Source organism: Portunus trituberculatus, chromosome 13 (assembly GCF_017591435.1).
Source record: "Portunus trituberculatus isolate SZX2019 chromosome 13, ASM1759143v1, whole genome shotgun sequence".
Classification (NCBI taxonomy): Eukaryota; Metazoa; Arthropoda; class Malacostraca; order Decapoda; family Portunidae; genus Portunus; species Portunus trituberculatus.
In genome coordinates, this window is record NC_059267.1 from 9662985 (window position 1) to 9682458 (window position 19474).

The window sequence follows — 19474 nt, forward strand, 5'->3', positions numbered from 1 at the left end:
ACTTCCATATTTCCAACAATCAAGAAACAAAATCAGACTGCCTTATTGTCTCATACATATTATCTTTATTTATGTGCTGCTTTCAATGAAGTCTCTTCACATGTATAGGAAAATGGAAATTGTGGTAAAAGAAATTGCAATTAATGGTATTACTTCTATTAGTTCCTATACAGATGTGAAGTATGATTAGTAATTAATGAAAGTATAAGTTGTAATGAGCTGGAAAGAAAAAATAGAGATACCTCTGGCTTTTGTGCTTAAGAAGATAGTGAATTGTACTCATAACCTCTGGGTGGGGGTGGTGATTTCACTGTGTGCAAGTATGTGAGAGAGAGAGAGAGAGAGCATTAAATCCCATATCACTAACCTCACGGTCTGTTGTTCTAAATAAGAATATGTTTATTCACAATCTATATTCTCCAAGACAGGTTACTGTGGGTTTTAAGACTTTATAGAACAGTAGGTCAGTGAGATGCATTAGTGCTGGAAGTGTGTGCAAACAACATGAATTCATTTAAAGATTTATTATAATTGGTTTCCACAATGATATATTATAGCTTTTTTTAATTTTTTTATTTATTTATTTATTTATTTATTTATTTATTTTATTTATTTATTTTTTTTTTTATGTAGGGAAGAGGGCCAGCCAAGGGCAAAAAAAAGAAAGTTAGGAAAAGGCCCACTTGAGCGCTGGCTCTCCAAAGAGTTCAAAAAGTGCCAAAACCGTCAGCCAGAATTAGGGGAGCAAATGCCTCGATACCTCCCTCTTAAAAGAAGACAAGTTGTAGGAATTTGGAAATACAGATGCAGGGAGGGAGTTCCAGAGTTTACCAGTGAAAGGGATGAATGATTGAGCGTACTGGTTAACTCTTGCATTAGAGAGTTGGACAGAATAGGGATGAGAGGAAGAAGAAAGCCTTGTGCAGCGTGGCCGCAGGAGGAGGGAGGCATGCAGTTAGCAAGATCAGTAGAACAGTTACCATGAAAATAGCGATAAAATATAGAAAGGGATGCAACATTTCGGCGGTGAGAAAGAGACTGAAGACAGTTAGTCAGAGGAGGGAGTTGATGAGACGAAGAGCTTTCGATTCCACCCTATCAAGCAAAGCTGTGTGACTGGAACCCCCAAACATGCGAAGAGTACTCCATACAGGGACGGATAAGGCCCTTATACAGAGTAAGCAGTTGGAGGGCGAGAAAAACTGTCGGAGACGCCTCAGAACACCTAATTTCATAGAAGCTGTTTTAGCAAGAGATGAGATGTGAAGTTTCCAGTTAAGATTATGAGCAAAGGACAGACCGAGGATATTCATTGTGGAAGAGGAGACAGTTGAGTGTCATTGAAGAAGAGGGGATAGTTGTCTGGAAGGTTGTGTCGAGTTGATAGATGGAGGAATTGAGTTTTTGAGGCATTGAAAACTACTAGATTTTCTCTGCCCCAATCGGAAATCTTAGAAAGATCGGAAGTCAGGCGTTCCGTGGCGTCCCCGCGTGATCTGTTGATTTCCTGAAGGGTTGGACGTCTCTGAAAGAACGTGGAAAGATGTAGGGTGGTATCATCAGTGTAGGAGTGGATAGGGCAAGAAGTTTGGTTAAGAAGGTCATTAATGAATAATAGAAAGAGTGGGTGACAGGACAGAACCCTGAGGAACACCACTATTAATTGTCTCAGTCCTGTAAAAATATACAAATAGATACAGTATGCAGACAATACTTATAAGCAGGATAGCTACACACACACACACACACACACATATATATAAGAGTGGAAGGAAGGAAGAACCTTTAAATTACAGACCGGTATCACTAACTAGTTTAATATGTAAAATGTGTGAAAGAGTAATAAAGAAACAATGGATTGAGTTTCTTGAAGACAACAAATTATTATCAAATAGCCAATTTGATTTTAGAAAACAAATTTATTGAGTTTCTACTCTATAATAGTTGATAAAGTACAAGAGAGAGAGGGATGGGTTGACTGTATTTATGTAGATTTAAAAAAGGCGTTTGATAAAGTGCCACACGAAAGATTACTATGGAAGTTAGAGGAGAAGAGTGGCTTAAAAGGAAGCACATTGAGATGGATGGAAAATTACTTGAAGGGGAGAGAAATAAGGACGGTAGTTAAAGATATGAAGTCCAAGTGGAGAACAGTAGACAGCGGAGTGCCACAGGAGTCAGTATTGGCGTCAATACTTTTTCTCATATATATAAACGACATGCCAGATGGAGTGAACAACTACATAAATCTGTTTGTGGACGATGCAAAACTGTGCAGAGTCATAAAACAAAAAGAGGATTGTGAAATACTGCAGGAAGACTTAAACAAGATCTAAAAAATGGGAGCTGGAATTCAATGTGGACAAAAGCCATGTCATGGAAATGGGAAAAAGTGAAAGACGACCAGTGGGAATCTATAAGATGGGAGATGGAGTAGAACTAGAAAAAGTAAAAAAGGTAAAGGACTTGGGAGTGACGATGGAAGAAAACAATCAACCAGTAAGCCATATTCATAGAATTTTCAGAGAGACATAATTTGCTAAGGAATATTGGATTAGCATTTAACTATATGGACAAAGAAATGATGAAGAAATTGATAAGTACTAAAATAAGACCTAGATTGGAATATGCAGGAGTTGTGTGGACCCCCCATAAAAAGAAACACATAAGGAAATTGGAGAGACTACAAAAAAACGGCTACAAGAATGGTTCCAGAATTTAAAGGGAGGAGAGACTAAAAGCTATGGATCTACCAACCCTGGAACAGAAGAGAGAGAGAAGGGATCTGATACAAGTTTATAAATTGATTAACGGAATGGATCAAGTGGATAATGAGAAACTAATCCTGGGAGAAGAATATGACATTAGAAGCACAAGATCGCATAGTAAGAAACTGAGGAAGGGAAGATGTCTGAGAGATGTTATAAAATATAGTTTCCCGCAAAGATGTGTTGAGACTTGGAACAGTTTGAGTGAGGAAGTGGTGTCAGCAACGAGTGTGCATAGTTTTAAAGAAAAATTGGATAAGTGTAGATATGGAGACGGGGCCACAAGAGCATAAAGCCCTGGCCCTGTAAAACTACAACTAGGTAAATACACACACACAAACACCAGGGACATCATTGTGAGTGGTTGTGTTGCTAGGACCTCCCGAGGGACACACTCCAACATCAGGCGTTGTGAAGCAGACCTGGACCGTATGTACAGGGGGAATAGGGCCATAAGGTGGTCCTGTCTCCAAAATAAGCAAGATTTGTGTGTGCTGTTTGGAGTGAAAAATGGAGGGAGAGGCAGAAGTAGGTGGCCCTGCCAGACATATGGTTTCAAAATATTCCACATGTCTAGAAAATGCAAGAGTTATTGAAACACCAATAGGACTGAGGAGATTGGGAGAAGATACGTAACACTGACAAGGAATTTTCAAGATTTAGAAAGGAAAAAGATAATGTGAGAAGGCTGATAAACGTGGAGAGGGAGATGAGATATATGAAGGAAGTATGAAAGTCTGAAAAAACAAGACAAATTAATGAAAGAAAACACTGAACTAAAAGAGAGAATAGAAGAATGTAAGAAAGTAAGAGAGGTAAACCAAGTGATGAAAGAGGAGATGAAGAAACAAAATGGTATATTAATGGCTACATGTTGCGAGTATGAGAAGTCATTAAAAGCCTACTGGAGAAAATATAGGATGGGGCAGGCAAAGTGGAAAATGGAATGGATGAGATCAAATTGGAGGAATTAAGAAATGCTTGGAAAAGGAAACAGGAAGAGGAAAAAGTAAAATTATTAGAGGCAGTAAAGAAACAGATACAAGAAAAGACAAAGGGCACTGTGATACAAGTAATTAAGGAGAAGGAAGATTTGGTAAGGGACACAGTGGACAAAAGGAAACGTATCCTAAGTTTTGGGGCTGAAGGGGAAAAAAATCCTAACAAGTTCATGAGAGAGAGAGAGAGAGAGGAGAGAGAGAGTTGACAAAGGGTGTTATTAAGTTAGTTCAGGACAGCACACAGGAGTTGGAACAAGAAGTGGAGGAAGTGATTAGATTGGGAAGGTTTAGTGAAGGGGAAAGAGACCACTGAAAGTGAGAATGAGATCACAAGTGGCAGTGGAGGAGATACTGGCAAGAAAAGGGAAATTGGCTAAGATACTAAATTTAATGATATATGACTAAAAAGAGATATGAACCTGGAAGACAGAGAAAAGGAGAGTGCTAAGAAATGAAGCTAAGGAAAAAATCAAGAAAAGGACAAAGATAAAAAAAAAAAAATTACTGGAGGGTTCTAGATTTGAGACTGAAGAAGTGGTATCTTTGGAAAAAAAGATCAGGTAATGGAAGAGGCAAGAAATTAAGAGTGACAGATAAAAATATAGATGGGTTGTTGTCTAGTGTATTGGAGGTTAGAGACTATTTGAAGGAGAAAAGACTGGATGTAACGTGCATAATAGAAACAAAGCTAAGGGAGGAAGTCCATGTTAGCTTTAAGGAAGAGGGATATAAAAGTTGGAGAAGAGACAGAAAGGGAAAAAGGGGGAGGAGGAGTGCTAATAATGGTTCATGATAATGTATATGTGGAGGAAGTGCTCTACAGAGATGGCATGGCAGAAGTAATGGGAGTAACAATTAAGACAAAATGAAATAAAAAAGGAGAATCATAGGCACATTTTTGCCACCTAAGACAAATACATGGAGATCAGAAGAACATAAGGAAATGCAAGGAGGGGTGATTAAGTGCTTGGATAAAATGGTAAGAAGAGATGGAAAAATGCTATTAGTAGGAGACTTCAATTGCAAAAGAGTTAACTGGAGAGAGGTGGAAGTAATGGACAATGCTGGATCATGGAGCAAGGAGATGTTACAGCTAACTATGATGAATACACTGGATCAGTGGGTGGAAGAATCAACAGGGTACAGAGGTGAAGAAGAACCATCATTACTTGACCTAGTATTCATAAAGAAGTCAGAGCCCTCCTATCATACAATATCAACTTCCAATGGGAAGAAGTGACCATGTAACATTAGAATTAGAAATACAGGAAGAGGAAGTGCTAAGATACAGGGAGGACTGCAAAAAGAGAGATTAGATTATGCAAGAGCAAATTTTGAAAAGTTAAATGATTTTTTGGTGGCACAAAATGGAGGAAAATTATGAATGGAAAGACAGTACTGGGGAAATATTCCTACAGAAGAATAATGAGGGAATGAGGAAATACATACCTATCTATAGAGTGAAGAAAAGTATACAAGATTGGTGTAATGGCAGAGAGAGAGAAAAAGATAAAGCTTGGAAGAAACTCAAAAAACAGAGAAATGAAAACAATAGACAGCAATATAAGGATGCGAGAAATGAATACATTAGAGTAAGGAGAGAGGAAGAAAGAAACTTCGAGAGAGATATGGTGCAGAAAAGCGAAGATGAACCCAAGCTTTTCTAGAAGTATAGAAATGGAAAGATGAAGAATAAGGAAACAATAGGAAAAAATAGTTAAAGGAGGGAAAACATACTAAACAGCAAAAGAAATGAGTGAAATAGTTAATGAGAGTTTCAAAATTGTTTTCACTGAAAAAGAGGAGTTTAAAGAACCAAATAGGACATTGCATTAGCAAAGCTTGCAAGAAATCATAGTGAACAAAGACAGAATTGGAAGACTACTAAAAATTGATGTCAAAAAAGCGATGGGACCGGAGGGTGGGCCCTAAGGAAGGGAGAGTAACACTGGAATGGAAGAGAGCTAACATAATCCCAATATTCAAAGGAGAAAAGTTAACTGAGCCATTGAATTATAGGACCGGTGTCACTTGCAAGTGTTGTGAGCAAGATATGTGAAATTGTTATCAAAGAAAAATTGGTTAAATATCTGAAAGAAAAAGAAAATTATATCGAGCAGACAATTTGGGTTTTGGACAAGATCATGTGTGTCAAATTTACTAAGTTTTTACTCAAGAATAATAGAAGGACTGGAGAGCAGAGATGGATGGGTGGACACTGTATTCTTAGCAGAGCTGGCACTTCTGTACCTCGCTTTGCACCTTTGTTCCTCCGTACCTGCAGACCACCAAATGAGGTGTGGAGGTCCGAAGCACGGAAAAATGTTCAAAAGTGCAGAACAGGTACGGAAAGGCGAAATTTTAAGTCCGTACCTCCGCACCTGATATATGTATATAAATATATATATATATATATATATATATATATATATATATATATATATATATATATATATATATATATATATATATATATATATATATATATATATATATATATATATATATATATATATATATATATATATATATATATATATATATATATATATATATATATATATATATATATATATATATATATATATATATATATATATATATATATATATATATATATATAATAATAATAATAATAATAATAATAATAATAATAATGATAATAATAATAATAATAATAATAATAATAATAATAATGATAACAATAATAATGTTGAGACATTCAGACAAGTTGGAGGAGGAGGTGAAAAGAAACACAGGTGTAGGGAGATGAGTTTATCCCAACTAGTTTCGCTGATGCTTCTTCAGGGGGAATAAACTCACCTCCCTACACCTGTGTTTCTCTTCACCTCCTCCTCCAACAGCAACAACAATGATAATAATAATAACAACAATAATAAAAATTAGAATGACCTCCAGTTACTGCTAACCGTACAGATACATTACAATGATTTGGTACATGCATACATAATATATATATATATATATATATATATATATATATATATATATATATATATATATATATATATATATATATATATATATATATATATATATATATATATATATATATATATATATATATATATATATATATATATATATATATATGGAGCTCTGATGTATTATTTCCTTGTATTTTGTTTTATTTTTTGAGGTGCTGTCCAGATTTTTCATGCGCGCTTTAACAGTTTTGGGTACGGTGCCGGAGGTGCGGAGGTGCAGGGGTAGGGGTGCGGTACCGGACCGAGGGAAAAAAAATTAGGCGCGGAAGTACAGGTATGTACGGACCATCTGCGTTTCGAGGTCCGGAGGAGCGGTACCGGACTACCGATATCCAGTATTCCAGTAACGCGCCCAGCTCTGATACCTAGACGTAAAAAAAGGCTTCTGATAAAATCTCTCATAGCAGACTACTTTGAAAGTTAGAGAACACAGGAGGACTGAGAGAAGTTATGTTAGATTGGATAAGAGATTACTCAAAGGACAGAGAGATGAGAACTGTGATCTCACAGTGATCTCATCTTAAAGTAACAAGCGGAGTGCCACAAGGGTTAGTGTTAGCCCCCATTTTGTTCCACAGGTATATGTAAACGACATACAGAGTGGAGTGAGTAACCAGTTATATTAATTTATTTGCTGATGATGCAAAATTACTAAGAGTAATTGAGATCTAAGAAGACTGTTTGCTGCTGCTGGAAGATATGAACAAAACTTATGAGTGGAGTAAAAAGTGGAAGTTAGAATTCAATGCCAAGAAACGTCACATAATGGAATCAGGAAAGAGTAAAAGAACATTATGGCACTATTTGATGGAAGTGGAACAAATAATGAAGACTAAGAGAAAAAAAGATCTGGGAGTGGTTATACAAGAAACTCTGAGCCCCGAAAAACACAAGAAAGATATTTTGATCAGCATATAAAATCTTGACTAATATCAGGGTGGCACTTAAGTACATGGACAAGGATATGATGAAAAAAATAAATAAATAACGAGTATGATACGTCCAAAGTCGGAATATGCAGCAATGGTGTGGTCACCGAGCTCTAAAAAAAAGATACAATTAGATTAGAACGGATTCAGAAGATAGCTACAAAGATGGTGCCAGAACTGTAAAGGAACTAACATATGAAGAAAAGCTGAAGGAAATGGGACTGCCAACCTTACAAGATAGAAGAGAAAGAGGAGACCTAATAACATTGTATAAAATTGTCAATGGTATTGAAAAGCTAGACAAGCAAGACCTGTTGCTGGTGACAGAAGCAGGAAGGCCAAGAGGACATGCAAAGATTAGGAAGAGGCAGTGTGTGAAGGATATTGGAAAATACAGTTTTCCACATAGAACAGTGGAAAAGTGGAATGCATTGAGTGATGAAGTTGTTGCAGCAAATAATGTGTATATCTTTAAAGAAAATTTATATAAGTGGAGATATGGAGACAGGACACTATGAGTCCTGCTCGAACCCTATACAATACAACTAGGTAACACACACACACACACACACACACACACTACTGACTGCGTTGGTTATAAATTGAAATTAGCCGCACACCGTCACATGAATGTGCCGAATAGAAGCATGACAACAATTATAAATATAGCGGGCTCACTATTCTAGAACAGTTGTTACTTCTTTTCAAGGATAACATTATACACTACCGTACACAAGCGTATGTCAAACAATTAATACGTCCTCAACTACGCTGTATGATCCAGCACCATCACTTTAATGTTCTTACCAATAATACAGCATTTATGTACTGTTCATATACATATATATATATATATATATATATATATATATATATATATATATATATATATATATATATATATATATATATATATATATATATATATATATATATGTGTGTGTGTGTGTGTGTGTGTGTGTGTGTGTGTGTGTGTGTGTGTTTCTCTCCTATTTTTGTTGTTTTTATTTACTTAGGATCGAGCTTATCCACCATCTCATGAAAGGTAATCCTGCCTTTATTCACTGAAGTGCCATTAAATAGTTTTTTACCTTCACCTTGGGATCAATCCGATCAGTTTAATTGTGACTGAAAGGTAGCATTTAGCTTCTCCCAGAAGCTAAATAGATATACAGATTAGTAATGGACAAAAAATAGAAAGAAAAGGTAAGCTCTACCGTACAAGATTCAGTTGGTTGGTTAGTTTGGATTAAAAGAATACAGAGGATGGGTAGCCTAATCTATTAACTGATGCTTTATTATCCGTAGCTAAATGATCTTTAATTGACTACTACTCCCAGAAAGATTCCAGTAGAAAGGTTAAGATAATTTCGGATAAGTTTTAGTTGCGAAGACGTCTTGGTACACTTTTCGAAAAATAGGTCAAAGGAAGCGAAGAGAAATTAGAAAGAGCTTTATTGATGGTTGGATATTATGAATGGATGCAAATTATCACCTTGGAAAAGTTTTCAGGGAGGGAGGGATAAAAGTGTTCGTGTTGGTTACTCAGGCGGTGTATCATAGCCGTGTTCCTTGTCATCGTGGAAAGAAGGAATTAAAACATTGTATTTGACGGAACTGTGTATGCATATCCTTTGCCGTGTTGACTTGTAAACTAATTTGTTTGTAAATATACATATATTTTTTAAGGATTTGTATTTATAATGTCTGTCGCTTTGTTCATATCATTTATTTGTTAACTTATATTTCCTCAAGCTCATGAATATTAGTCATTGTTATTATGTTCATGTGTTAGTGTTTACGTAAAAATCGAGGAAGTTTGCAGTTTATTGTTCATTTACTTAGTATCTCCCTTTATTGACTGTGCGGCTGCTTTACTTTGCCTAACGAAGTGGAAAGACCGCGCACAGGAAGTTGACTGGTGATACAGCCTCTGCTATCTGCTGCTGCTGCCTCGCTCACGATACTAACTTGCCTTTATTTCGCCATTATTTTCCTCCCTTGAAAAACTCCAAGCACTCCAATAACTTTGCATGCGTGATAAGTTCCCGGCGCTGATGTTGCCCGGGCGTTGGTATGACAGGCAGGACGTGCTGGCTGCGTCCTGCCGGCTATTATCAGACATATCCCTGTAATGTGCCCTTCTTGCTCGCATTCACCCGGTTCAGCAGGAGTAAAGCTGCTATCTGTTCCTTGCTAGTATGTTTTGCTTGCCCTGTTTACCTATATGAGTCATAGCATCTTTATGACGACTTGAATTTGAGTGTCTATCATTTTTTTTATTATTTATTTTTTCATATATATAATTTTCCCCCGGCCTTACATATGATGAAATCAGCTTCTCACGTGATGGCTCAGGGCTGGAAACTCTTCCGAAAAAAAAGTATAGTAAGGATGAAAAAAATGTTGTTAGTGCACCACACTCATATGTTAAGTTGAATGCTATACTGCTTACTTCATATTATACCAAACTCAACTCAACATATTTACGTAACTTGACAACCGTATAATAAGACGAATCATAATTCATATAATAGATACATGACGTTCTTTTTTTATTTGAAATCATAAATATATTCCAAAACTTATTTATTGGTTAGTCGTTCAAAGCACCGTGTTTGTATTATATACTTCAATATGCCACGGGCTATATTGGTAGACCTGAGTGTGAGGCATCGTACCTCTCATGCTAATGGCGGCGACTCCCCGAAATATTGATATAAAGCCAGTCGACGTTTTCTATTTTTGTGAAGCTATTGTTTGACCAAGCCAGGTGGGTAGCTACCAAAATAGTATGATTTTTGAGAAGTTTTATATTGGTCTACCTTGTTTAGAATACCACAGGAAGACGATCGTTATTCAAAACCCGCCAAATTTTGTATGTGAGCCAACTCAGAGCTTTTATCCTGGCCTGACGCCCTCTTTGGGAGGACATCCTTCCTTCTCCATTCTAGCATCAATAAAGCAAAACTAGGGGTGTAACGCATGTATTTGAAGATAAAAATGATATAGAACAACGTTACTTGTGCAAGATGATAATTATGTGCCATATAATAGGAGTAAAGAGTGAAAATAAGCGTTGTTATTGGGGGTACGGAGGGCGAGAGGAAGAGCGTCCGCCCCTCACACAATGCCGTCTGCGCAGTGACGTCACTGCCGCGCATCGGGTTCACTTCACTGTCTATCGTGTCTTCGCTTGGTGCTCAAAGCTATAAATTCCTAAAACCAATTGCAAAAAATACAAAAGAGCCTTCAAGAGTAACATTTGAACGTATCCGGATGATACGAGGTGGCGGAGAAGTGAACGTTGGGAATTTAACGCGAGATTAAAAAAATATATACGTAGCGGAGGCAAGTCAGTAACTGCTCTGGTGTGCTCCAGGAGACTGCGGGAGGAACTACACAGCAGGAATTTTGAGTGAAATATACATAATTACGGTGTACTTCGAGGAGCAGGCTGCGGTATCCGTGTCTGTAAAGGTTGGTAACATCGCGGAGGTTCAATTTGCTGTGAGAAAAGCCGGCGGAGGTTGTTGGTTGAGGTATAGAGAGTGTAATAAGATGGGAGGTGGAGCGGGCGAGGCGGGGTGACCATGGCGGCTGTGTCACGTGGTCCGGCCTGGCTCAGTGTGGCACAGAACGCCGTCACGCAAACACCTCCCAGCTAGACACTCCTCCCACACTGCCCCGTGAATGACTTCCCAAATCCCATGATCCACAATGTGCCAAGAGCCTATTCTGTGCTGCTCGTGTCCTTATGAACGCCCCTTGATGTGAATTATATGAAAGAAAAAATTATGGTGTTATGATGTATTAGTTTTTGTCCTTGTGACTGGTGTTTGTGGTGCGTGCGGGCCCAATGGTTGTGCTGGTGTGGCTATGATGGTATGTTGGTGTGTGTTGTCTTCCTCAGATGTAGTACCAGGTGGTAAAATTGTGATGTATGTCAAGATATGGTGATGGAAGTCAAATATGTTAGTGTAACGATTGAAATCAATGACAAATCATGATCGTTCTGGTAAATAATGGTTCCGTGTATATTGTAATGTTAAAGGGACTGAACTGACAGGGAAAATAACGCAATTCTCATTAGTTAAAATATTAAAACAGTGAACATATATCGATGTTAGTGTTACGAACGAAATAGATAATAAATAATCGTTAAATTAATTAGAACTCCATAAACTGCCACTGATTTTACTGAACCGACGAGGAAATAGAGGAAATTTCTGAGTTATGTCCGTCAAGGGTTTCAATAGGCTCCTGGTCCTTGGAGGTTTTAGCCACAAGGAGTGCCGGAAATCCTGTGTCGCCCATGTGGTGTGGTAGTGACGCAACTCAGTGCCGCTCGGATGGCAACACCAAGGCCTGGATCGAGAAATTGAAGTAAAACCATAAACCGCTGTCTACACTTCTGCAATTACCGTTGTGAAAAGCAAGAATGAAAGAAGTGTTTTACTTTGATTAGATAAGTGATGCAGATGTGTGAGCGTTAAAGACAAGGAATGATAAAGAAAGATCGAGAGAGGGAGAGAAAGGTGCGCGCTCCAGTATTGCGTCATTTTCATATAGCAAATAAGACAGTATCATCCGGGTTTAGTGAAATCAATAAAGTATCTGGTGGTTTGAGGAAGACAGGTGATGCAATAATTTTACTTCCTAATAGCTGATCGATAACACACACACACACACACACACACACACACACACACACACACACACACCTTATATCCGACGCAGGGTAGACGAAGGGATGAAAAATACGATTTGATTGTCGGTAATTGAGGTGGCTAAGGGATGGATGGGATGGTGAGCAAGTCCGCGCTTGTTCGGTCTGGCGTCATGTGTTGGTGGTGGCGTATCCCTTAACGCAACAGAGGGGTGTGGGGTTATGGTGAGAAGGGGGGGCCTTGCATCACGTGCGTTGGTGGATCACGTGGTTATCTCTCTCTCTCTCTCTCTCTCTCTCTCTCTCTCTCTCTCTCTCTCTCTCTCTCTCTCTCTCTCTCTCTCTCTCACACCTCTCCCTCACCCTCCCCAACCCCACCCCTCATCCCTCCTCCCGCTGCCAACTGTTCACGATATTTCCCGCCAAACTACATTGGTCTGTGTGTTGGGTATCCGCGCTGTGTGTGTGTGTGTGTGTGTGTGTGTGTGTCATCATATACGTTTTCCTTTCATACACGTGGACTGGTTTGCTTCGCCGAGAAAATAGTTAATGTTTGAGTTTTACTTATTTGTGAGCGTGGTAGTTATGTTAGTAGTTCGTGTGTTTAGCTTTATGATGACATTCAGTTAATGGTTTGTTGTGAAAGCTCGTGGTATAGTTTGGTTTCGTCACGTTAAGAGAAGTATTTAACTTTTAACTTCGTGAATAAGAATTATAAAGGTTATTCATTTCCCTATTTAGCGTTGCAGTCACTCGTCAAGAATTAAATGTAAGTGTTTGTTTCTCATACTTTCTGTTGTCTTGTGATAATGTGCGTGAGAAGAAAAAACGGCTCGTCCAGATTGCAGTAAAAAATAAAAAAAATGTCGCGTGCTTCTGGTGTATGAGAGAGAGAGAGAGAGAGAGAGAGAGAGAGGGATAGCTTTCCTGGTAACGGTTTATGTGTTGAGGTGTACACGTGTTGAGGTAATGATAAATGAAGCCGTGTCACTGGAGTGTGGCGGCAACCCACGCCGGCTTTTCTCAGTGAGTTTGGGTAATTGCATGACACATGGTGGCGTGGCGAGGTGTGAGGCTAATAGTGGTGTTTGTGTTGCAGTGGTTGACGGTGAAGTGCCAGAGTCTGGGGCGTGGTGAGCCGCCCCCGCGTGGCGTCCGTGTGTTGCAGTGTGCGACCAGTGTAGTGCCGTGTTCCGTCACCTTGTCCTGCGTGCCCATCATGTGGCGGGCGGCGTGACTCGTGGGTGGCAGGTGTCGTGGGCGGTACCATGGGCGGCAGTTAGCAGCGCGGCGCGGGTGTGTCGCGGGAGTGGGCGGCCGTAATGGCCCCCGCCCTCACTGAGGCGTCCGACCCGCAGACGTTCCACGTGGCTGCCCACCATCACCACCACCACCATCACTCCTCCTCAGGGCGCCCCGGCCAAAGCCCCTCGGGCCGCAGCAGCTCCCCGCCCGCCACGCACCTTCCCCTTCAGTATGGCGGGCTGAAGGAGCCTCACGACTGCACCGACGCCCACTTGGCCGCCGCCCTCGCCAACTGTTCGCGTCGAGCCTCCCGCCCCCCAGGCGCGGGTGGGTTGGCGTGCGGGCGGGAGGGCTGCGACCCTCCCCCACGCCCTCACGCCACCCATACTACCATGGACCCCCCGTCGGGCCCTCCGTCTCAGTGTGAAGCAGATAGTAGCACCACCACCACCAACACTCAGCAGGAGAGTAGCGAGGCTGCCACCATGGGCCAGGACACGACGCCTGACGCCATGGCGCCCCACAAGTCTCCTCGGCCGCCATCCCATGACGGGGATCTCCTCGCACTTATCGGTCGAGACTTCCCTAACATGAACGAGATCATTGACACCCTAACCCGCCTGGCGGACAACCCCGAGGTGCTGGCGGCGGTGGACAACGCGGCTGATCAGCAGCAACAGCAGCAGCAGCAGGAGCAGCAGCAACAACAGCAACAGCAACTGCAACAACAGCAGCAACAGCAACCACAACCGCAACAGCAGCAGGATGAGGTGCCCAAAGAGGAGCGAGCCAGGCTCCTCGTCGAGGAATTAGGGCGTCGTCAATGGCTTTTAGAGCGGCGCCAAGCTCGCCTGCAGCGTCGCCTCCGCCGAGTCACTTCCCGAGGTTTGAGCGCCACCGTGTCTGGCCAGCTGCGGGATTTGCTGGACCATGGGCATGCGGTTCTGGCCCAACAGCGGGAGCAGCAGGCGCCCCAAGATGAAGGGACAGCGCCTCCTACTCCTCCGGAGGTGAACCTAGAGACATTACGGGCGGATGCCATGCGAAGCATGTCCACCACGGCCTTGGTAAACCTGGTGCGGCGAGTGGAGGCGTCCCAGGGGCTGGCCAGGCTTGCCTCAGCCTCACACCGTGGCCCAGCCCGCACCCAACAGACCCCCGCTCCCTCTCCTGCCCTACCGGAACACACTCGGGTGGAGGTGGGCGCTGTGGTGGGTGAAATGCAAGCCGCCGCACACGCCCACACCCACCACGACTCCGACGCTACCGAAACTTCCTCGGGAGGGGAGTCTTGTGACGAGCTGGAGGGCTTCCCAGACACCAACACCAACTACACTCCAGTGTAAGTATCCCACACCCTATCTTTCTTCCCTTTCCTTCTTTGTTTCCATCCACCCTGACACTACACATGTAGTAGTGCCGGGCATCCATGCTAAGTCTTTCATATCCAGTGTAGAGAGAGATAGATAATCTGCTGCGGGGCGCAAGTGAGCCCCTGCCGCGGCTTGCTGGTGTGTGTGGGCGGGCGCGCCTGTTAATGTTGCTATTCAGTATGGCAGGACGCTCCGCAACTTGAACATAAGCTCATCGTGTTTTCCATGGCTGGTGTCACAGGAAGAAAGTGAGGTGCACGTGGCGAGGCTTTCTTGCCCGGCATCGTCAGGTGGTCAGAGGGGGAAGGGAGGGAGTAGGGAGAGTTAGTGGATTTGGTCATTTAAACCCGTGAACCTTCGCCCCCGCTCAAGGTCAGGTTTGCAGGGCTGCCAACCGTCGCGAGTCCACACGTTTGCCGGGAGACTACAGCTGCACCTTCCTCCACCGCTTCCTAACCTTGTGGTGTGGGCCGGAGCGATTCGCCTTTTGAGAGAATGTTAAGAGTTTCATAAACATTAGCGGGTCTTGTTACTCTTGTTTACCTGCGGCTTAGGGAATCTAATTTTCTTTCCAATGTTGCTCTACGTCTATTTTATACAAGTTACCAGTTATTTGTTTTGACTTGTGGTAGTTTGCGTGTGACGGCCATAGCATGTTTAAGGATTAGCTTCAAATTATTCATCAGTTATCTGTGTGTTGTCTTTGTGGCCTTCACGAGAGAGAGAGAGAGAGGGGGGGGTGGAGGGAGGTGACAAAGTAGAGATTATATTGGTTTTGTTATGACGTGTGGGACGTGTTGAGAAGGTGATGTGATAGTGGTGGTATGTTGAAGAGATGTAGTGATGGTGTGATGTGTAGGTTAGATTAGATTACTGTGCGTGTGTGTGTGTGTGTGTGTGTGTGTGTATATCATTACGTCTACCTGCCAGTTATAATCGAGTTCTGTCCTCTCCCCAGTAACCATTTCTATAATCCAATCCAGGTTTATTCTTTCTTTCCAACCTTTTGCTCTCTCTCTCTCTCTCTCTCTCTCTCTCTCTCTCTCTCTCTCTCTCTCTCTCTCTCTCTCTCTCTCTCTCTCTGCTACTTATCTGTCAGTCGTCACCCTTCTCTATCCCTTTACCTTGTGGTCAAGTATCGTTTATCATGCCCTACCTGGTATTCTGTTGATAGGCATCCTGGTCAGGCTAACTGTTATGGTAAACTGGCTCTTGTTCTGCTCAATTATTAAGGCCTGGCTCTGTGTGTGTGTGTGTGTGTGTGTGTGTGTGTGTGTGTGTGTGTGTGTGTGTTTTGGCTATACAGGTAATTATTGTTTTTTATTGTTGATTTTGTATTTTTTGTATAATCTTTTTGTATCTTGTATCTTATCAGTAATTTGTTTGATAATTGTAGTTTAAGAAAAAGATTAGATAAACCTATGGACTTAAGTGGTAGGTGAACATATGATCGGTACATACTTTTGTGGTGTTCATGAACGTTTGGACCTGTTTGGACCTATTGGCTTCCTACAGCTGCCCGTACGCTTTTATATAACTTACTCTTCGCTACCCACGTCAAATTTTGCAGGGTTGTGTTGGGCTAAATATGTGGAGGCGTTCGTATGGGAGAAAGGGAAGTACTTGTGCCCAGACCGGTTTGTTGAGATTTAGTGTTGAGTTCAGGAGTTTGGTTAGTTGGTTTGTGTACTTGTATGAAATATTGTTTGGCGAGAAAGTTGTGTGTTTAAGGATGTTTTAGGTTTACGTAAGTTGATTGATTCTTACACACACACACACACACACACACACACACACACACACACACACACACACACACACACACACACACACACACACACACACACTCGTGGGAGAACAGGTTGCACAGTACACATTTTAGAAACCAGATGGTGGTTCCTATTTTGTAACCAGATGCTCTCTCTCTCTCTCTCTCTCTCTCTCTCTCTCTCTCTCTCTCTCTCTCTCTCTCTCTCTCTCTCTCTCTCTCTCTCTCTCTCTCTCTCTCTCTCTCTCTCTCTCTCTCTCTCTCTAAACCTGACAGTCAAGTTTATTCCAGCCATCTTTCACCGTTTGAGAACCAATTTCGTCCTATAGTCTGCCTTTCCTCTCTTCTCTCTTCCCTTGCCTTCCCTTCCCTTCCCTTCCCTTCCCTTCTCTTTCCTTCCCTTCCCTTCCCTCCTTTTTTATTTCCTTTTCTCCATTCATTTATTATTCACTTCTTTCAAGCTTAAACACGTTACCTCACGTCCTCTCCTGATTATTAACTCTAAGAAAGTATCCACGCCTTGTTATGTTCCTTGTACCGCTTGGATATCTCGATCAGATCCCCTCTTAATCCTCTCCCTCCTGATTGTGGATTTCAGTGGCATATGATCTTTTCTCATTAAACCCTTCAGTACTGGGACACATTTTTATCTTGAGATTTGAGTACGATTAGACCATTTTATTGACATTAGGAAGGGTCTGTGGAGGCCAGAAGATTAATGGCCAAAATCTTCATTATCGTAATCCCCCACATGAGTTTCTGAAGCTGTATAAAATCATCAGATAGTAAGAAGGATTAATATGGAAAAGCGTCATGGTACTGAAGGGGTTAAGGGGTTAAAGTGTTGATCATTTCGTGGATTGTTTCTTCACGCAGTGGTCAGTAGAGGTTGAGTTTGTGGTTGAATGGAAGGTCTTGTTCTGTGTGTGTGTGTGTGTGTGGTGAGTGGTGGTGGGCAGTGAGGGTCATCTTTGAGGTGTCTCCTGCAGCTGCGATAAAAAGTAGGAAAAATAGAATGCATTATCGTTCATTTGCCCACTGATTATCTGAAGGTTATCATAATCACACACACACACACACACACACACACACACACACACACACACACACACACACACACAACTGGTATACACTGTTTTCAACTCGGTTTGTTTGTTTGGTTATTTACTTTCATACCTACTAACTTCTTTACCTTGAGACAGTTCGTGTTTATAGTTGAGGAAAGGTTGAGTTATTTTTACTGTGTGTGTGTGTGTGTGTGTGTGTGTGTGTGTGTGTGTGTGTGTGTGTGTGTGAGTGAGTGATCGTCATCATCTGAACGATAATACAAACCGTTTTCTTTTCCTTGTTTACCTTCAACTTGGTGTGTTTTTCCTGACCGTCCTTCTCTTTACCTCCGCTGATCACGTGACCCAAATTGGCGCCACATGATCCCGGTGGTGTGGTGCGGTAACACGTCCCAGCACTCTTTCTTAATTCTTGTAACCTTTTCTTTGTCTCTTTCTTCACCATTAGAAGCTTGAATGTTATTAATCTAAGTACATTGTTTCTTAATTAACTTCTCAACAACTTGGAGAGAGAGAGAGAGAGAGAGGGGGGGGGGTGTCCAAACATTGATAGTCACCAGGTTTTCTCTACCACAGATCAATGTTTCGGTAGCTGTGGCTCTCCTGTGTTTAGTTAAGTGACAGGGTGAACGGCTTTCTCAGTGTTCAGCCTTCTCTTTCACCCTTTTTATTCATTAGGCCCAGGTGAGCTCTTGACATAACATAACTTTACCTTACCTTACATTACCTAACCTAACCTAACCTAACCTTACCTTACCTTACCTTACCTTACCTTACCTTACCTTACCTTCCATTCAACGCTTACTCATCATGTATTTATTTCTCAAGTCTAGATGAATACCTTGCCTTACCCAACCCAACCCAACCCAACCCAGTTCAGCCCAGTCCAGCCCAGCCCAGCCCAGCCAAGCCAAGCCAAGCCAAGCCTAATCCAACCTTACCTTACTTTACCTTACCTTACCCTACCCTATATAACTTTATCTAGCCTATTTACTTTAACTTACACACACACACACACACACACACACACACACACACACACACACACACACACACACACACACACACACACACACACACACACACCGTCGCAGGCTACATAACGATTTCAGTGACTTAGTGTTATTATTGTAGTGGGTAAAGAAAGTCACAGGGTGAATCTGAGTGCTCTGGTCACCCAAAGGAGGAAATAATGTTTATCTTTTATCTATTTATTATCATTGCTACCTTTTTATGTTTACTTATTCTCATTTTCTTTATCTGTGCGCGCTGTTTAGTAAATTAAAAGGAGATGGGATAAGAATGTGTGTGTGTGTGTGTGTGTGTGTGTGTGTGTGTTCACCTTTAGTCTGGCTGGAACCTGCTGGAAATGTGCCAAAGTGCCCCAGGACGTCTTTTGTGTGTGTGTGTGTGTGTGTGTGTGTGTGTGTGTGTGTGTGTGTGTGTCGGTGAATGATGATAAGTGAAAAGGAAATCAGATTATAGCAAGTTGAGAGAGAGAGAGAGAGAGAGAATGAGAATGAATTCACCTCTCCATAAAATGTATGTAATATGGAAGAAAAGATTGATATGATGTAAACGAGTCATTCTCTCTCTCTCTCTCTCTCTCTCTCTCTCTCTCTCTCTCTCTCTCTCTCTCTCTCTCT

At 41.5% G+C, this 19474-nt stretch overlaps 1 protein-coding gene and 1 long non-coding RNA gene across 5 annotated transcripts in view; one reads left to right on the top strand and one right to left on the bottom strand.

Annotated features, from left to right (window-relative positions):
- The first annotated feature begins 10906 nt into the window (after positions 1-10906).
- Positions 10907-19474, top strand: part of LOC123503281 (KAT8 regulatory NSL complex subunit 1-like) — a 67559-nt gene continuing 58991 nt past the window's right edge. For 3 of the 4 annotated variants that reach the window (XM_045252913.1, XM_045252916.1, XM_045252915.1), the window contains exons 1-2: positions 10907-11186; positions 13475-14962. In XM_045252913.1, the coding sequence (XP_045108848.1) occupies positions 13698-14962 (1265 nt within the window). In that variant the 5' untranslated portion in view covers positions 10907-11186; positions 13475-13697. Of the gene's footprint in view, positions 11187-11241; positions 11592-13474; positions 14963-19474 lie in introns of those variants that run through there. The other variant, XM_045252914.1, reaches the window with a different exon arrangement.
- LOC123503283 lies at positions 16776-19239 on the bottom strand. Its single transcript, XR_006674386.1, has 2 exons — positions 18601-19239; positions 16776-18545 (listed from the first exon to the last, which is right to left on the bottom strand). It is a non-coding gene; the product is annotated as an uncharacterized LOC123503283 (long non-coding RNA).